Source organism: Salvia hispanica, chromosome 6, assembly GCF_023119035.1.
Source record: "Salvia hispanica cultivar TCC Black 2014 chromosome 6, UniMelb_Shisp_WGS_1.0, whole genome shotgun sequence".
NCBI lineage: Eukaryota > Viridiplantae > Streptophyta > Magnoliopsida > Lamiales > Lamiaceae > Salvia > Salvia hispanica.
The window spans coordinates 39901457-39917696 of NC_062970.1; the positions used below are offsets into that span (position 1 = coordinate 39901457).

Here is a 16240-nt window from a genome sequence, read left to right on the forward strand (position 1 = left end):
GATTTGATTTTGAAGAAGAGGAGAGTGTTGTGCTCTGGTTGTTTATGGAGGGTTGGAATTTTTAATTAATTCATTTTAAATAATAATTTTTTGTTTTTAAATAATTCAAAAATCTAATAAAAATGCTTAATTTCGGTCAAAATTGGTTTATTTTAGTTAAAATTCTAATTAAAACCTTAATTATTTTAGTAAATATAATGTGAAATGAAATAAAAACCCTAATTCCATTATATATTTCTGATTTTAAATTAATATTTACTAAAATAATTAAGGTTTTAATTAATGACTTAAAAATCAATTTTAAAAGTGTAATTTGGTCAAAATTGAGTTAAATCTGTTGACTGTTATAAAACTAACGAAATTATTGACGGAGGACCAATTGTGATACGATTTGAAATATGCAGGACCAAAAAATCCAAAAGTTAAAGTTTATGACCAAAATCGTAAAATGGTCATATGTTTAGGACCAGTTTTGACCTTTACTCTTTAGGATAAGTTAGATAAAGATAGTGGTTCTGCGTATCATTTTACATTAATTTTTTGAATAGCTTAAAAAATTACTATAAAAAATTAAAAGAATTACTGAGGGCTTCCAATATAAGCAAACTGCAAAATTCTTTTATCATTACTTTTAAGGCGACGCTTTGCGTGTCAAAATGTGTCGGAAAGTATTTTTTGACTTTGTATTTTCTATATATATATATATATATATATAAGAGCATCTCCAATAGCGGTTAGCCCATCGGCTAGCCGATTTGCGGCGCTAGCCGGTCTGCTAGCCGAACTACTGCAACCGGCGAGCGCACGCCGATTTCCAGGCGCTGGCCGATTCGCTCGCTGATGCGCTGGCCTCCATTGCAGGCTGGCGATCGGCGAGCGATCAGCCAGTGCAATTTTTTATTATTATTTTTAAAAATTTTTGAAACACTATATATTCGCGATTTTCAAGTCATTTTCATTTGCACCACTTGTTTTAACGAGTTTTCTCTTTATCTAAATTTCTGTACAAGAGCAACATCGAGAAATGGAAAACAACAACAACGAGTCTACTCTGGCGACGAGCGGGTCTCAGACTCCCACGGTACCCGTGGGGGCTGGATGGGGGCAGATGGGCGGGCACTACAACATGTACCCTTGGCAACAGTTGATGGGATTGATGGCGGGCGAGGGGCAGGCCAGCGGCGGACAGGCAATGCCGGGATGGGGAGGTATGCCGCAGATGATACAACAGATGATGGGGATGATGCCGGTATGGCAAGGGGGGGTGCAGCTCGGGATGCAGGGGTCGCCGGGGGGGGGGCACGATCTATCGTCCTACTCTTGACTTTTTGACGGCTTCGTCTCACACATCGACCCCAGCGGAGACGCAGTTCACTGGGGATGAGACTTTCTCATTACAGGAGTTAGGGATCGATGTCGTGGAGGCGGACACTCCCGTTCCAACGGTGGGAGTAGGGCGGGTTCGGGCCGCACCAAAGAAGAAGAAGAACAAGGGGAAGAGCAAGGTGGCCGGCGAGTCGTCGCAGCCAGTGTTGATGACACCACCCCACGGAGGAAGTGGACGGACGATGAGAACGTCGCCCTGTCCAAGGCGTGGGTGTCGGTTTGCGACGATCCCTGGTTGCGAACGAGCGAGAGGGTCGCCAACATGTGGGCTAAGATTAGAGCAGCCTACAAGAGGAACTGCCCGCATGGAAAGGACTACACTGGGGAGGAGTGCCGGAAGGCGTGGGAACGCATCAGGGCCGCGGTTGGCCGATTTTCGTGCTTGTACGCCAACGCCCTCCGCATGCAGACTAGTGGGCATAATGAGGAGGACTGCCGGAGGATAGCGGAGAGTCTGTTCCTCATGCCGGGGACTTATAAGGAATTCACCTACTGGCTATCTGGTGTTGAAGGACTCCGAGAAGTTCCGGGCGGTAGTCGACGCTGGGTGGCCGAAGAAGCAGAAGTTGAACTATTCAGCGGCGAGCGGCCAAGCGGTTCCCACGACCTCCCCCCGGATGCTGAGGAGTTTCCGTCCCCTCCGTCATTTGCTCGCCGCACTCGTCCGGTTGGCCAAAGGCGGACGCAACGGGCGGCGAGGGGATCCTCCCCCCTATCGCCCCAGGAGGTCCAGTCAGCAACCCCCCACCCGCGCTCACCTTCTTCTCGCGTCAAAAAATGTGGGAGCAGATGTACACGGTCTTCCAAGATTGGAAGGCCGCAACTGACCCCATGGAGAAGAGGTTTCTTCACTCGATGCTCGAGAGTATGTGGGTTGATTTGGATGCCGCGAGAACACAGTTGGGGGGCTCAGACGCGGGCTCAGATGCCACAGATGTGGAGGTCTCGGGTGGCGGCGGCAACGACGGCGAGGACTGGGGCGACAACGACGACGAGTAGAGAGGGGGGCTCGTGTGTGGAAGCCTGGTTTTTTTTTATTATGTAATTTTTTTTAATTAATGTAATTTTTTTTAATCAATGTAACTCTTTTTTATTTAAATGAAATTAATGAATTTTCCCGTATATGTCTCGTAAATTTAATTCCATAATTTGTCATAAATTTAATTCCGTAAATTGAATTATTTTTATTGCGGCTAGCCCTATTTGCTTAAAATGATGATGTGACAGGTGAAATTTTAGTAATGATGACGTGGCAGTGAGAGCGAATGGCTAGCCTGTGGCTAGCCTATCTGTAGTGTGGATAATCGGATGCTCTTATGTTTTTTCAATTTTATTACGAGTAGTATTTTTTTTTAATTATAAACGACTTCAAATTTAAGTGGTTGAAAATGAGCTTTGCAAGTCCACCTTCACAGACTCGCACTCCGAATCAGAATGGCGGGACTTCACAGCTGCGTATGGGGGCGCCAATTGCATACTTTGCCGCCAATAGAAAGGGTCAAAGCATTCTCTTTCTCTACCTCTCTCCCGAATTTGTTTATTCAAGAGTTGCAGGTTCACTTTCGGTTGAATATCGGTTGATATATTCAGAGAGTCAATGGATTCCGTTGTCGTTCATTTGCCTACAACGGTAAAAGTAAAGAAACTCAAACACCGGAGCTGTTGAAGGTTGCTGTGAGCAGTGTCACGGAAATCCTTAGGCTATTTATTCCTGCTGGACGAGGAAGGTATGGATTGTGATTTGCCGTATATTTGCTTCCGTTGATTCGATTCTTCTCGGTTATGTCGATAACTTTAACAGTTTTGATTGCATCCGAGTTTTATTTATTTGCACATCATATGAGAGGCATGAAATCGAGCAATTTTATGTGTTCATTAGGTATTCACGATTTCAATTATAATCAGGCTCAGTTGATGTTTTTGTCGTTGCGAGAAATCGGATGAGATTTCAGAGAGTAGAGTTCTTTATCAAGCACATCTCAGTAATCTTACCAATCGCTATCGTGGAAATCATGTTTCAGAACAGATTCAGTGGATGATGAATGGAATGAGCAAGTTTCAATTTCCAATGCAGACGACGTGCTTTCCGTGATCAGATCTGATTATGAGAAAGCTTATTTTGTCACAGGTATTGGAATTTATCATTTTATGTGTTTAGATTTGTAATACGATCAGTCATCACTGTCCACACTGAAATAAATGTCTTCTGCATTCTATGGAATTTTGACTTAAGTTAATAAAGAGTGACAGTGTTCATTCTCCTTGCATACAGGGCTCTTTACTCTTGCCATTTATGCTGAAGAATGCATATTTGAAGATCCTACCATCAAATTTCGTGGTGAGAAAAGATCATTTGCATTAAGGAATATCCCTCTCCATCATGTGGCGATGTGTTAGATACGATGGGGAAAAGCAAAATGTGTAGAAATGTGTATGAATAGATGGTACTATGCAGAAGAAAAACTCTAGTTTTATTTGATTTGATGAATTCCCTTGATGATTGCTGGAAATAAAAAGCTGCAGGTAGGGTATCTAGTTAAAACTGACTTTCCCCTTCCATATCTTTTATATGCTAGCTTAGATAACGAGGACATTTTTTCTCAGTGTGTCAGTTTACTTTCTAATGCTGATTCATGCAATTTGTCTGTCTTCATATAAGGACATGTTTCTATTGTCCCATTTTCATTTTACTAAGTTGGGAATAGACATATTGAGGGGAATGAAAAGTACTAGCATGGAGGAGTATAGTAAGTACAATTTATGTTACAATTAATGCTAATGCTAAAGAATGCGTCCTATTTTCTCCTTCTAATTCCAATCCCTACCACATACTGTAAATTTCATCAGTTGCCTTCCTTGTTTGCTGCAGTTTGAGTTCAACCAATTTATAAATCAAATGGATGTGAGAAACTAAAAATCAAAAAGTTATTATTAACATTTATTCCCATTGCTAGGTAGGGAATTATATGCACGAAACTTGGGTCTACTTCTGCCTTTCTTTGAAAGCCCCTCAATCCAGTTAGAAGAATTAACTAAGGTATTATTTGCACATACAATTCTAGTTCATCTCATTCTATGTTAGAATAGAGTATCATCTGAGCATGAAACTTTCTATATACACAGATTTATTTTCGCTTTCTACTTCTTATTTCTAATATATTGTAGTCGATATGCTATATGTTTCATATGCAGGAGTTTGACGGAGAAACTATATCCTTAGTTGCTTCCTGGAAACTAAGGTGCTCAGCTCTATGTTTAAATCATTGCAACTGCTTAGATATGGATTTTGTTGGTTGAGGCACTTGCTATTGCAACTGCTTAGATAGGAGTTTTGTTGGTTAGGGCACTTCCTAATGTTTGTATTTGGAGTATGTGCATCTAGACCCCTAGCAATCAAAATACAGACTGAAACGACCTTCTGTCCTGTGCTCCCCTGAACTATGGAAATCAGTTTAATAATTCAATATTATCTTTTTTGTGGAGGAAAAACTATTGTCATTTCCTAAATCCTTATACATGGAAAAAGTGTCTTCCTTTGTGAAAAGATTCGAAGAAGTGTGGTAAACATTAGTAAGTATTTGGAGACGCCATTAATTTGTCTGATCAAGGAGAGGTCCCATGGACAATTTAAAAGTTCATGAGGAATGGGGAACGAGATAGAAGGTAGTTTATACTACTTCGACCAGTGCAGTATGAGCAGCGCACCTTTTCCCTGCATTTTTGTTAAATCAATGATTCAACTGCTTTTTACACTTGATACATCTTGAAATACGAAAATATATTGCCGTGGATTGTGAAACCTTGTTGCAGTCTTAAATTGACCCATATCAGTGGTTAAAACTTAACTACTGGTTCTGTGACAAAAATGGTCATTTACATTGAACTTTTTGTCTTATTCTGTGATGTTTTGTATGTGGAAATGGTTTTCGTTTGCAGAACATACCTTAAACTTCCGTGGAAGCCACTGATTAGCATTGATGGAACAACAACATATGATCTAGATGACGATTTTAGAGTGAGTACCAACAAATACTGAGTTGCTGAAGACTAACTACCAGATAATGCATCGACCATTTTCTTGAACAGATCGTACGGCATGTTGAAAGATGGGGTGTTTCTGCGCTTGAAGCAGTTCTTCAGATATTCACTGCTAGCTCTGGAAGTCCAGATCAGTGAAAGCTCCTACCAGTATTAGTGTATTAGGGGCTCGTCTGTTTGCTCTCCATTGGATAGATCCATCTAAAATCGAAGGCCTCGGTCCAGTCCAGGGAGATCATGGTAAATTCTGCATCCTGTATCACTAAACCATATAGTACTACACGTAGTAAACACTGAATTCTTCAACATCTGCTTATCATTGGTTGGGAAATGAAACCAACTGGTGCCAATGTTGTGTATCATTCATTTTCATAGCCATGTGAGGCAACTTTATAATTTTGAATTTGGTTGGATATTTTATGTACCGTGAAGGCGTAAACAATACGGTTTATTCATTTATGATGATCTCGCCAAACACGCTTATTGCCAAATCTATTCTATTCTTATGTAAACCACTGAGGCGGAAAGCTTATAAGGAAATGTTTTTTATTTGCATTCACACCATGTAGCAAATCTAGTTTCAAACTCAAAATAATACTATTTTCTGTTTATTCATACATTCATGTACTGCTTGTAAATAGTTTTCCGATCATACTATTATTTTGTAAATTAATTCCATAACAGTTTTACGCAAAATAAATAATTTTTACTACTACTGTTAGATAGTTCGATCATTTTACATTTCATAACCTGTAGTATTTAATAGATAAAATGATGTACAATAAGTCTGCACTAATAAAGAGCCCGCTAAATTCAATATTTTGGTCCCTAAAACTGGGTTTAATGGAATTTACTTAAAACTGTACTTAATAAATACCAAAAGTTGAATGGTATGAAATAAAAATACAATTAAAAAAACATACAATTTAATTAATAGCACTAAGTCGTTACTTCTACCGCATCACTTACTAAGTTAAACCATTAATCCAAGTATCTGCTTGTATTCATATTTTGATCGGTACACAGAATAAACTCTAATTCATTCAATTAATTTGTCACGCCATTTCATCAAAACAAAAAAGAATAAATAAATTTCAAGATCAAATTCTGTCGATTCATATATCCCATTCGTGTTTTACACAAATAAGTAAAAAAATCGAAACCGAGAAGGAGACGAAACCCGAAAAGTGCAGCAGTTATCATCAAATACAGAAACCGCATAAAATCAACAGATCTCAATCCAGATTCGAAAATCAGGCGTTAGCGCGCTGCACCGCCCTCATGAGCAAACTATCCCCCTGCAGAATAATACAAATCGGAGAGTTTCCGATCCCGTGCGCTTTCGCGAGCATGATCTCCTTCGTCAGCGCCATGAATTCCTGCGGATCGATCGTCCCGCTCCCGTCGGCGTCGAACTTGCTGAACAGGACGTCGTAGAGGCCGGCGATCTCGTCCGGCGACTGCAGCTCGAACTCCGCAGACGATAGCTTGCCGGAGCGCCTCTGCAGCTCGTCACGCGACAGCACGCCGTTGCCGTCGGCGTCGAGCGTCCTGAACTTTTCGCTCGCCCACTTCTCGAACGCCTTCGAATCGTTCACGAATTCCGTCACGATTTGGCTGTCGATGAATTCCACGCTCATTTTCGCCGATTGGAATTTGGGGGAAAATGTGAAATGTTAGTGTTTACGAAGAGTTTATACGTGTTTAGCAATGCTATTGAGAATGGCGGAGCATTAGGTTTGCTGCCTACTGTTCTATTTATAGGTGGCCATGTGGAGCTTCTTTTCCCATTTATTGGAAAAATGTTGATAAATATGATTTCCTAATATTTTCAAATGAATGTTAATAGTATAAAAATTAAAATATGACTTTATTATAGATATTGATAGAAATTCATGGGTTCCATCTTAAAACCAATTGATGATAGGAGAGGGACTCATGAGACTTATATACTAGTTTCAGTTTTCTCTTGACACTGATGTGAGATAGATATATGTTACTCCCTCCGTCCCGGAGTATTAGACTCACTTCTTTTGGGCACATGATTTAAGGAATTGATATTTAAATAGTTAAAGTGGAGAGAGTAAAATATGAGAGAGGGAAAAAGTAGGGGAGAGAAGAGAGAAAAAAGTAGGTGGAGAATAAAATAAGATAGATGTTTTTTTTGCTAAAAAGGGAAATGAGTCTAATATGTTGGGACATCCCAAAAAGGAAAGTTGGTCTAATACCTTGGGACGGAGGGAGTATATTTTTATTTTTCAATTGCCAACACCCTCCCTCAAACCCTACAAGGTGAACCTTGGAGGGGTTGGACTTTTTTCTAATCGATTGGACAATCGGTCTAATTTTTTTCGATCGGTTGGACCACTTAGCCCAAATTTTTAAGTCCAGATATACTGCTGGGTCAGTCATTTTTTTGGTTTCGGCCCAGATATACTGCTGGATCAGTTAAATTTGACGCACATTCGGTGACCCACTCTGATACCATGTTAAATGGTGCAGAAAACATTGTGAAAAGAAAGAGGGGAAGAAACAATTGTGTAGAATAGAATGATAATTTCATTGTATAAAGCACGCTTTAAATAGGGATTACAAACAAGTAAATATAATAGAACTTGTGCTCCAAGTATTATTGAGCACCAAGCTAATGTGTTTCTTATACTCCAGACTTTATTGATCTTCAAGCTAATATCTTTCTCTTTTCTAACAGATATTGCCTGTTACATTTCCATTTCTTGGGCAAGTGATTATAATGATGTTTTTCTGTCGTGTTAAAAATGAATGAATAGGACAATTTTGCATTCTTTATGTAAATAAGTAGATAGCATTAGTTTTTTTTTTAATTAACTGCTACATCGTTAACATTACATTGTCGATAAAGAATTTTAAATTTCTTTATTTTTATAGAGAAAGTGCATCGTTTGAATAGTTTTGACTTTTGAAAGAATGAAAATATTACATGTATTTAATTTAATTGCTGATATTTTAATTTTGAAAAGTCGTTAGGAAATATAACTAATCATATTATTTTGAGTGTTTATTAGAAGATCAATTGTAGTTTGCAAAAATTTGTAAGACGAAATCAGGGGTGTCTTGGATCTTACAGAGGAAATACTGGTGCAGTTTGGGTTTGACAAGTACGAAGTGAAGCTGTCAACAAGTACAAGACCAGAGAAATTTGTCGGAGGTGATGAAATATGGGACAAAGCAACCGTTGCTCTAAAGGAACTGGAGTTATTAAATCGATGATGATGGTGGTGCTTTTTACGGCACCAAAATTGATCTCAAAATAGAGGATGCTCTGGGTAGGAAGTGGCAGTGCTCGACCATACAGGTATTGCCAGACTGCAACTTTGCTGAAACCCGAAGAAAGCATGAAGGGCTTGAGCTTCTCACTGCATGCTTGCTAATTCTTGAACCTCTTTTTCCCCCTTAGGTTGATTTTAATTTGCCTGAGCGGTTTGACATGACATAATCAAGAGAGAAAGCGACCAATCATGATACATAGAACAATTCTTGGATCGCTGGAGCGCTTCTTTGGAGTTCTGATTGAACATTATGCTGGAGATTTTCCATTATGGCTGGCTCTCTCCAATTCAGACTCACTTGTTACCCATAAAGGACTCACAGGTAAATAAACAATCGCGCCAGTTTTTCCTTATATATACTTGAGCAAACTGTTCGGCTAGTTTATTGATATTACTTACAGTTGGATTACTGCAAGAGGGTGCTTGAAAGATTGAAAGCTGATGGGATTCGAGCTGAAATATACCACGGGGAAGAGGATATCAAAACTTATTAGAAGCTCGGAAAAGCTTAAAATTCCATTGATGGCTGTGACTGTAACATCTAGATTTGGTGGAGAGTTGGGAACCATGGCAGTTGATGAATTTGTCACCAGAATCAAGCATGCAATTCAAGACAGGATTTCATTTTAGTTCAAGGACAAAAAAGGTGTTTCTGTTTTCAACTGTAACACCTCAGTTAAGATGCTCTGCTCCTTCCATTGTACAGGACCGAGTTCTTTGTCTCCCTCACCTATAAAATTAATAATTAAAGTATAGTTTGTATCAAAATATCACTAAATTTATAAGTTCAGTACCTATTTTGATACAAATATTGACCGGCTGAGTGTAATGGTCGTGGGCATGAGTTTGAAAAATGGCCCAATTGGAGCTTATGATCCCATCCCAGGCCATCTTCATTTAGCTGATGGGCCAGGTCTGAGCCGTATTTGGTTGGTTTGGTCCGACACAATTGACAATTCTAGATGTGATGAAATAGTTGAGAATCATGTTACCTTTCACATCACCAATACACATAAATTCGATAAGAGAGATTTCGGAAAAAGGGGCTCAATTTGCAAGCCTTTCGAAATTTAGGATTAAATTCGCAAGCCTTTCGAAATCTGGGATCGTGACATGCGAATTTTTAAGAATATGGGATTTTTTATTTTTTATCCATTTTCTCTTCTTTTTTTTATTATTCCTCTCCTGATATTTATAAATTGACTACATTACCCCTAATTTATTCATACAATTTTTTACTCTACCGTTAGCTCCAGCAATTGAGAAATCCTAGAACGTCTCTCTCTACTCTCATGCGTAGCCTCCAATTTGCGATCTTTCCCTTTCTCCTTCTTATTTTCACTCTTCCTCTCGTACTATCTTTTCTCTCCTTCTCCCTTGTGCAGCTGTCAGCGACCACACAAAGTTGTCCTCTGTTCACGCCGTCATCAACGCGGCTGATGCGTACCGTCATCGCCTGCCCACAGACCAGCCGGAGCCTCCCGTCATCGAGTCATCTTCTGGGCTCACACTGTTGCAGTCGCATGTCTTAGCCACTGTCGCTCGATGGCACGCGCCCTCGCATCACCAGGCTGCCGCCTCTTCCGGTTTTGAGACCGTCCACCGCCGCAACTGTCGCCTCTCTCCCTCTGGCATCCTAATTTCAAAAGCAACTGGACACCTCCGCCTTCCCTCATTGCAACTCCCATCCGTCCCCAAATTCATAGAGAAAAAATCCGTCGACTATCTCTTCTCTCTCTTGCTGCACAGCCAAAGGTTTCCATCATTCGGTTCAGACAACGTCGTCGCGCCTCGTTGATAGCCAGTGTCACCCTGATAAGGTGGAGCGTCCTTATCAGAGTTCCAAAGGGTGGATTCTTGCGTGACAGAACGGAGGGAGTGTCGCAGATTCAATGTCTGTCGATCACTCTAGGATTTGTATGTTTTTCAACGAGAAAGTGAAAGCAAAGATCAACTAAAATAGAGCTTGTTATTTCATAAAAAACTTAATAACACAAGTCAAGGCTCTATTTATACTAAAGACCTTAGGGTGGTCTGTAGAAATTGAAAAATAATTTGTAATTAGATAGGTATTTCCTTACTTTTATCGGCCTATATAAATGGCTTTTATTATATTTTTGAAAACACCAGTTGTTAAAAATGTAATCCATAATGAAATTCCCTCTTTCTCTCCTCTTCGTTCTCTATTTTCTTCAAGCATCATATCTGCATTTTTCTTCATTCTCCTTCAATGGAGATTCATCCATCATCTCATTCTCCATTTTTCACATGGTATCAGAGCGGCGAATCCACTGCGCCTCTGATTACCTCTATCTCTTCTGTTTTTTTTTAAATTTTTCGTTTGGTTTCAAGCTAGGGTTTGTCATTTTTTGATTTGTGAGATGTTTCTGCTTTACAGAGTGTTAAATCAAGCGGATTTGTTGTTTTATGCCGCTGATTTACGAAATTTTTCAGGTTCTATCCTCTTTCGGATCTCTTTGTTTCCGATCCGAAAATCATCAGGTTCTATTCTCTCTCCAATCTGTTTTTCTTCAATTCCGATTTTCAATCGGTTCTCTTGTTTGAAATTCTCTGGTTTTATCGATTGAATTCATCTCCTATGTTTTTTTTATCTCTCTTCGGCGTTATTTCCGCCGATGAAATCTGAAATCTGATTTCTCTCTCGTTTTTCCTTTGTTCATTGGATTTGTAATGATCCAAGTCTATAATCGGTTGATCTCTCTGTGTTTGAGATATGTGAAATCTCATGTTGTTGAATCTGAATATATTTTCAGATCTCTTTTATTTTCCGATTGTATGTCGGATGCTTGTGTTTGCTGGATTTGTATGATCCTAGCTCATTACTTCATCTCTCTTTTGTTCTCCGATTGTACGTTGGATGTTTGTGTTAGCGGGATTCGTATGATCCTAGCTTCTTTGTTAGTCTCTAAGCAATGGTTACTTTCTGTAGAGTTTCTCTATTAGGCTCTAAGCAATGGTGAGCTTGTGTGGCTGTTGTCGATGGTCTTGCGTTGGATGTTGGGATTGGAAGTTGCAATTGGTGATTTTTTGGTTTAAAGCTCTTTGTTGAGCTATATTGGAGGATTAGAAGTTGTTGTATGGTTGGTGTGGTGATCTTGGATGTACTCGATGCTAGTGAATGTTTTGAGGCATCAAGGTTTTACCATAATTCTAGCTACAATGTGATGGTTCAAGATGGTTTCTTCTCAAAGATGAGTTAGAATAGTTAGAATAAGATTGAGATGCTAGTAGTTCTTTTCCTTTTGTATTGATGTTTTTGTCAAGATGGTTGCATTTGATATGCTTCCATCTTGAGGGAGGCTGTAGAAATTGAAAAATAATTTGTAATTAGATAGGTATTTCCTTACTTTTATTAGCCTATATAAAATGACTTTTATTGTATTTTTGGAAACACCAGTTATTAAAAATGTAATCCATAATGAAATTCCCTCTTTCTCTCCCCTTGGTTCTCTATTTTCTTCAAGCATCTTATCTGCATTTTTCTTCATTCTCCTTCAATGGAGATTTATCCATCATCTCATTCTCCACTTTTCACATGGTTCGACTCTCTTTTGCGATCCGGGAAAAAACCACATAGAAAACCCGGAAAGGAGCTTATAAAGATGCTCGACTCTCTATCCTATTACAAACTTAAAATAGTCTCAATAAACATAATAAAAATACTGAACAAACATGAGCATCACTTTGAACGTCGGACGTAGCCTTGGAAACGGTCCGGCGGTCTGGTCACTCGTCTAGGCCTCTGATTCTTCTTGGCTGGTTCATTCCGAGTTGGCTCTATGTCCGATTGTTGTGCTTCGCCCTGTAAATCAGTAGCATTTGGTTGATGATCGAGTGTAGGTAAAGAGACACTCGTATCACACCCTCTCGGTGCTCAGAGCCGTCGGCTCCTCGCCCCCCCCCTCCCTCAAATTCGCGACGACACAACATCGTTGCTGCTCGAACTCCCTCGCCAGCCGCCGTGCCTCATCGTTACAACGTGTCGTCTGCTGTCCGGAGATCCTCGAGCCCGAAATCAGTCTGCTCAGGGCTCATGTTCTCGTCGATCATGACGATCTCGAACTTCATGTTTCCATGGGTAATGCATTTTGAGGCGGCAGTGTTTTGTGTGAAAATAAGAGTAATAAAATATAGTGTTAAAATTTTAGTAAAAATAATAGAGGGCAATTTGGTCGATTTATAAATATTATGAGAGAAATAATAAAAAAATAAAGAGAAAATGAATAAAAATTCAAAAATCTCTTATCTCTTATTCCGAAAAATTCGCATGCCACGATCTTATTTTCGAAAGGCTTACGAATTTAATCCTAAACTTCAAAAGGCTTGCGAATTGAGCCCCTTATTCCGAAATCTCTCATTTGGTAACTAGGATTCATATTACTCTATTAGTATGATTTTGGTGTCATTGAAAATTACCCAAATGACCATTAAACTCTTTAACCACATTGATTGCCGTCACACAAAATAAACTTTAATAAAAAATCGACACAAATTTAGTTGATTGGAAAGATTTATTCTATACTAAAACATATGTAAAGTAACTAATATTACTGGCTAAAAAAAAGTGAAATATGACCAAATATAACATTTTCAAGAACTTCAAATGTGATAAAGAAATCATAAATTTTTAATTTTATAGCTAACTAGTTTTAACCCACGCGCGCTGTGCGTGACTCAAAATTCTATTAATTTGATATTATGAATACATTAAATAAAATAAAAACAACATTATTATATAAAATAAAGAAATAAAAAATGTAAAGTAGTGACAATATGTTAAATAATTATAAATATCAAATTAATAAGTGTTCAAGAATCAACATTAAGATATTTGTTAATTACAACATTTATTAGGTCTCTACAACAAATAAACATATTGTCATTAATAACATACACACGTCAATACTAAAATACTATCAGTATATATTAAATCAGTCAGAAATATTAAAAATACAACAAAAAAATATTAATTCCATGCTCTTAATTGATTATTAATTATTATATAATTGATTTGGCAGTTTTATATAACGTAGAGACGGACTATAGTATAGACCTATTCACTATTAAAATTGATTTTGTAATTGCGAGTAAAAAACTGAAATTGTTTTTAGAAAAATAAAATTCTTTATACTTTTTTGCAGCATCATGTGTTTTTAAATCATCAAACTATTTGGAAAAAAAATGCACGTCCTCTTCATCATTTTTTACCTATAAATTTTTTAATGGCATTGACTTTGTTCCTAAATTACATCCTCAAAAATCTCCATATGTATCCTCAAAACTTGGCCTTTATGTTGTAAAGATTTATTAAGAATATTATATCTAAATTTGTTGCCAATTGGAATTTGGTTATTCATCATGTACGAGCATCCTCACTAGGCATCCATGTTAAAAATGGATAAAATGAGTTTAAAATCTAAAGATTCATGCTCTTTCTTTACATATAAATATTCATGGCAGTTATTACAAATATTTAAGTTCATTAGGAATACTACCCAAAACTTATAAATATTCACAATCTAGTAGTACAAAATTCATAAATATTCAAAATTTAGTTCAAACTAATAAATATTCAAAATCTTGCCCAAAACTTGTAAATATTCAAAATGATGGCCAAAACTCACCTTTTATAGATGTATAGATTTATCAATAATTTAATTTTTTATCAAAACAAATATTACATGAGAATTGACTCATTTGGAATAGAGTTTTTGTCATTCACGAAATCACTATTGTCATGGGTTGTTCAAGACATTGATCGACAACAAAATCTCAAAAGTTGGTCATATGTGATTGATATTGTCACTCATGTTTTAATCTTGCCAAGTCATTTTTCGACTTGTCATCTCATTTTCGACTCTGCATTCATACAATTACCTTTGATTTGAGAAATATAAAATTCATGGGATATTGACTATAAGGAAAAAGTTTATTGACATGTATGAAAATTTCAATTTTGTTAAAAACAATAATTTGTTGAAAATTAGATATACTAGATAAAAAAAAAGTTTGTGAAATGCCATATAAGTTTGACTTGAGGAAAATATAAAGAAACTGTGATACTTTAGCTACAAGATTAAAGTTTATCAGATATGATGTAAGTTTTGATTTGGGAGTAAATAAAAATTGTGAGAAGTTAGCTACAAAATCAGTTTATTTAAATGCTTTACTATCTCTATCTTATTCACAAAATTATAATATTCTGTACAAATAGAAAATACTTCACTTAAAATGGGAGGGAGCTTAAATTTTGATTAGAAAAGAAACAAAAAATTTGAAAAATTATCAATAAAATTAAAATGTGTGATTTTACCATATAATAGGAGTATTAATTTTGAAAGAAATTGTGATAAAACAATTAAAATTTGAGTGAATTACATATTTAGGTTTTATACTATCACGACGCACGTTTGCGGTCCCTATACTTGCAAAATATCATTTGCGGTCCATATACTTGTACTTATGCACGTTTTAAGGTTCTTTTCACTTTTTAGCATTTTTTCGGACAAAAACACCCCCAAAGGATAGAGGGCAAATTTGTACATTACTCCTCCGTCCCACATTTGGAGTCACTTATTGTTATGGCTCGTGTTTTAAGAAAGAGTTAAGTGTGTAATAAATGAAGAGAGATGGTGGAGTGTGTAATAAATGAAGTGAGATGGTAGAGTGTGTAATAAATGAAGTGAGATGGTGGAGTGGAGTTGGCTGAAGATGGGTCTCTTATGACTTTTGATTTTTGTTTTGATTTATTTTAATGTAAATAATGGCATTTTTATGTAATTTTGATGAAGAATGGGATAAAATTGTATGATCAAATATGAAAAATTCTAAAAGTGACTCTTAAATTGGGACGGACTTTTATGGCAAAAAGTTACTCTTAATCTGAGACGGAGGGAGTATTTTCTCTCTTTCCTTCCTTCATTCTTCCTTTTTCCTCTTTCTGGTAAACATTGTAGAACATTTGAGTTGTGGACATGTTCTATAATCCAAAGAAATTTGATTGCCATTGTGCAGTTTGTGGTTGCAAAACAATACACTACAAATCAGCATTAGATATCAACATCCCAATAAAAATACCATTCTTATCCAACGCCCTTCAAATTAATCATAGCCCTTTGATTATAAATCCAAACTAATATTTTATTTTTTTGTATATTGTGGAATGGTAGGTTTTATTCATTGTTCGCATAACTAACATTTACTGTCGGAGGTGTTAAAGCGAAAAAAGGGAAAGGCGGTGCTACTGGAGAAGGACGAGAGAGGTAAAAGGAGGAGGAGAGGAGGAGGAGGAAGAAGAAGAAGAAGAAGAAGAAGGAAGAAGAGAAAATAGTGTGCAAATTTGCCCTCTATCTTTTGGGGGTATTTTTGTCCGAAAAAAATGCTAAAAAGTGAAAAGAACCTTTAAACGTGCATAAGTACAAATATGAGGACCACAAATAATATTTTACAAGTATAGGAATGGCAAACGTGCGTCGTAATAAGTATAG

At 37.3% G+C, this 16240-nt stretch overlaps 2 protein-coding genes and 1 pseudogene across 3 annotated transcripts; 2 read left to right on the forward strand and 1 right to left on the reverse strand.

Moving 5' to 3' along the window:
* The first annotated feature begins 2767 nt into the window (after positions 1–2767).
* On the forward strand, positions 2768–5883 carry LOC125192511. Of its 2 annotated transcripts, none has more exons than XM_048090108.1 (8): positions 2768–2883; positions 2977–3113; positions 3408–3514; positions 3659–3724; positions 4341–4423; positions 4552–4625; positions 5323–5401; positions 5473–5883. In XM_048090108.1, exons 1-8 carry the CDS (start codon positions 2821–2823, stop codon positions 5560–5562), a joined length of 699 nt encoding a protein of 232 aa, XP_047946065.1. In that variant the 5' UTR covers positions 2768–2820; the 3' UTR covers positions 5563–5883. The 2 variants fall into 2 exon arrangements, with proteins under 2 accessions (XP_047946065.1, XP_047946066.1); XM_048090109.1 differs by having other exon boundaries at positions 4579–4625.
* Positions 5884–6677: 794 nt separating this feature from the next.
* LOC125195335 (troponin C-like) lies at positions 6678–7064 on the reverse strand. The gene has a single exon (XM_048093497.1). It carries the CDS (start codon positions 7062–7064, stop codon positions 6678–6680), a length of 387 nt encoding a protein of 128 aa, XP_047949454.1.
* A 33-nt stretch (positions 7065–7097) lies between these two features.
* LOC125195336 lies at positions 7098–9362 on the forward strand (annotated as a pseudogene).
* Positions 9363–16240: the final 6878 nt, after the last annotated feature.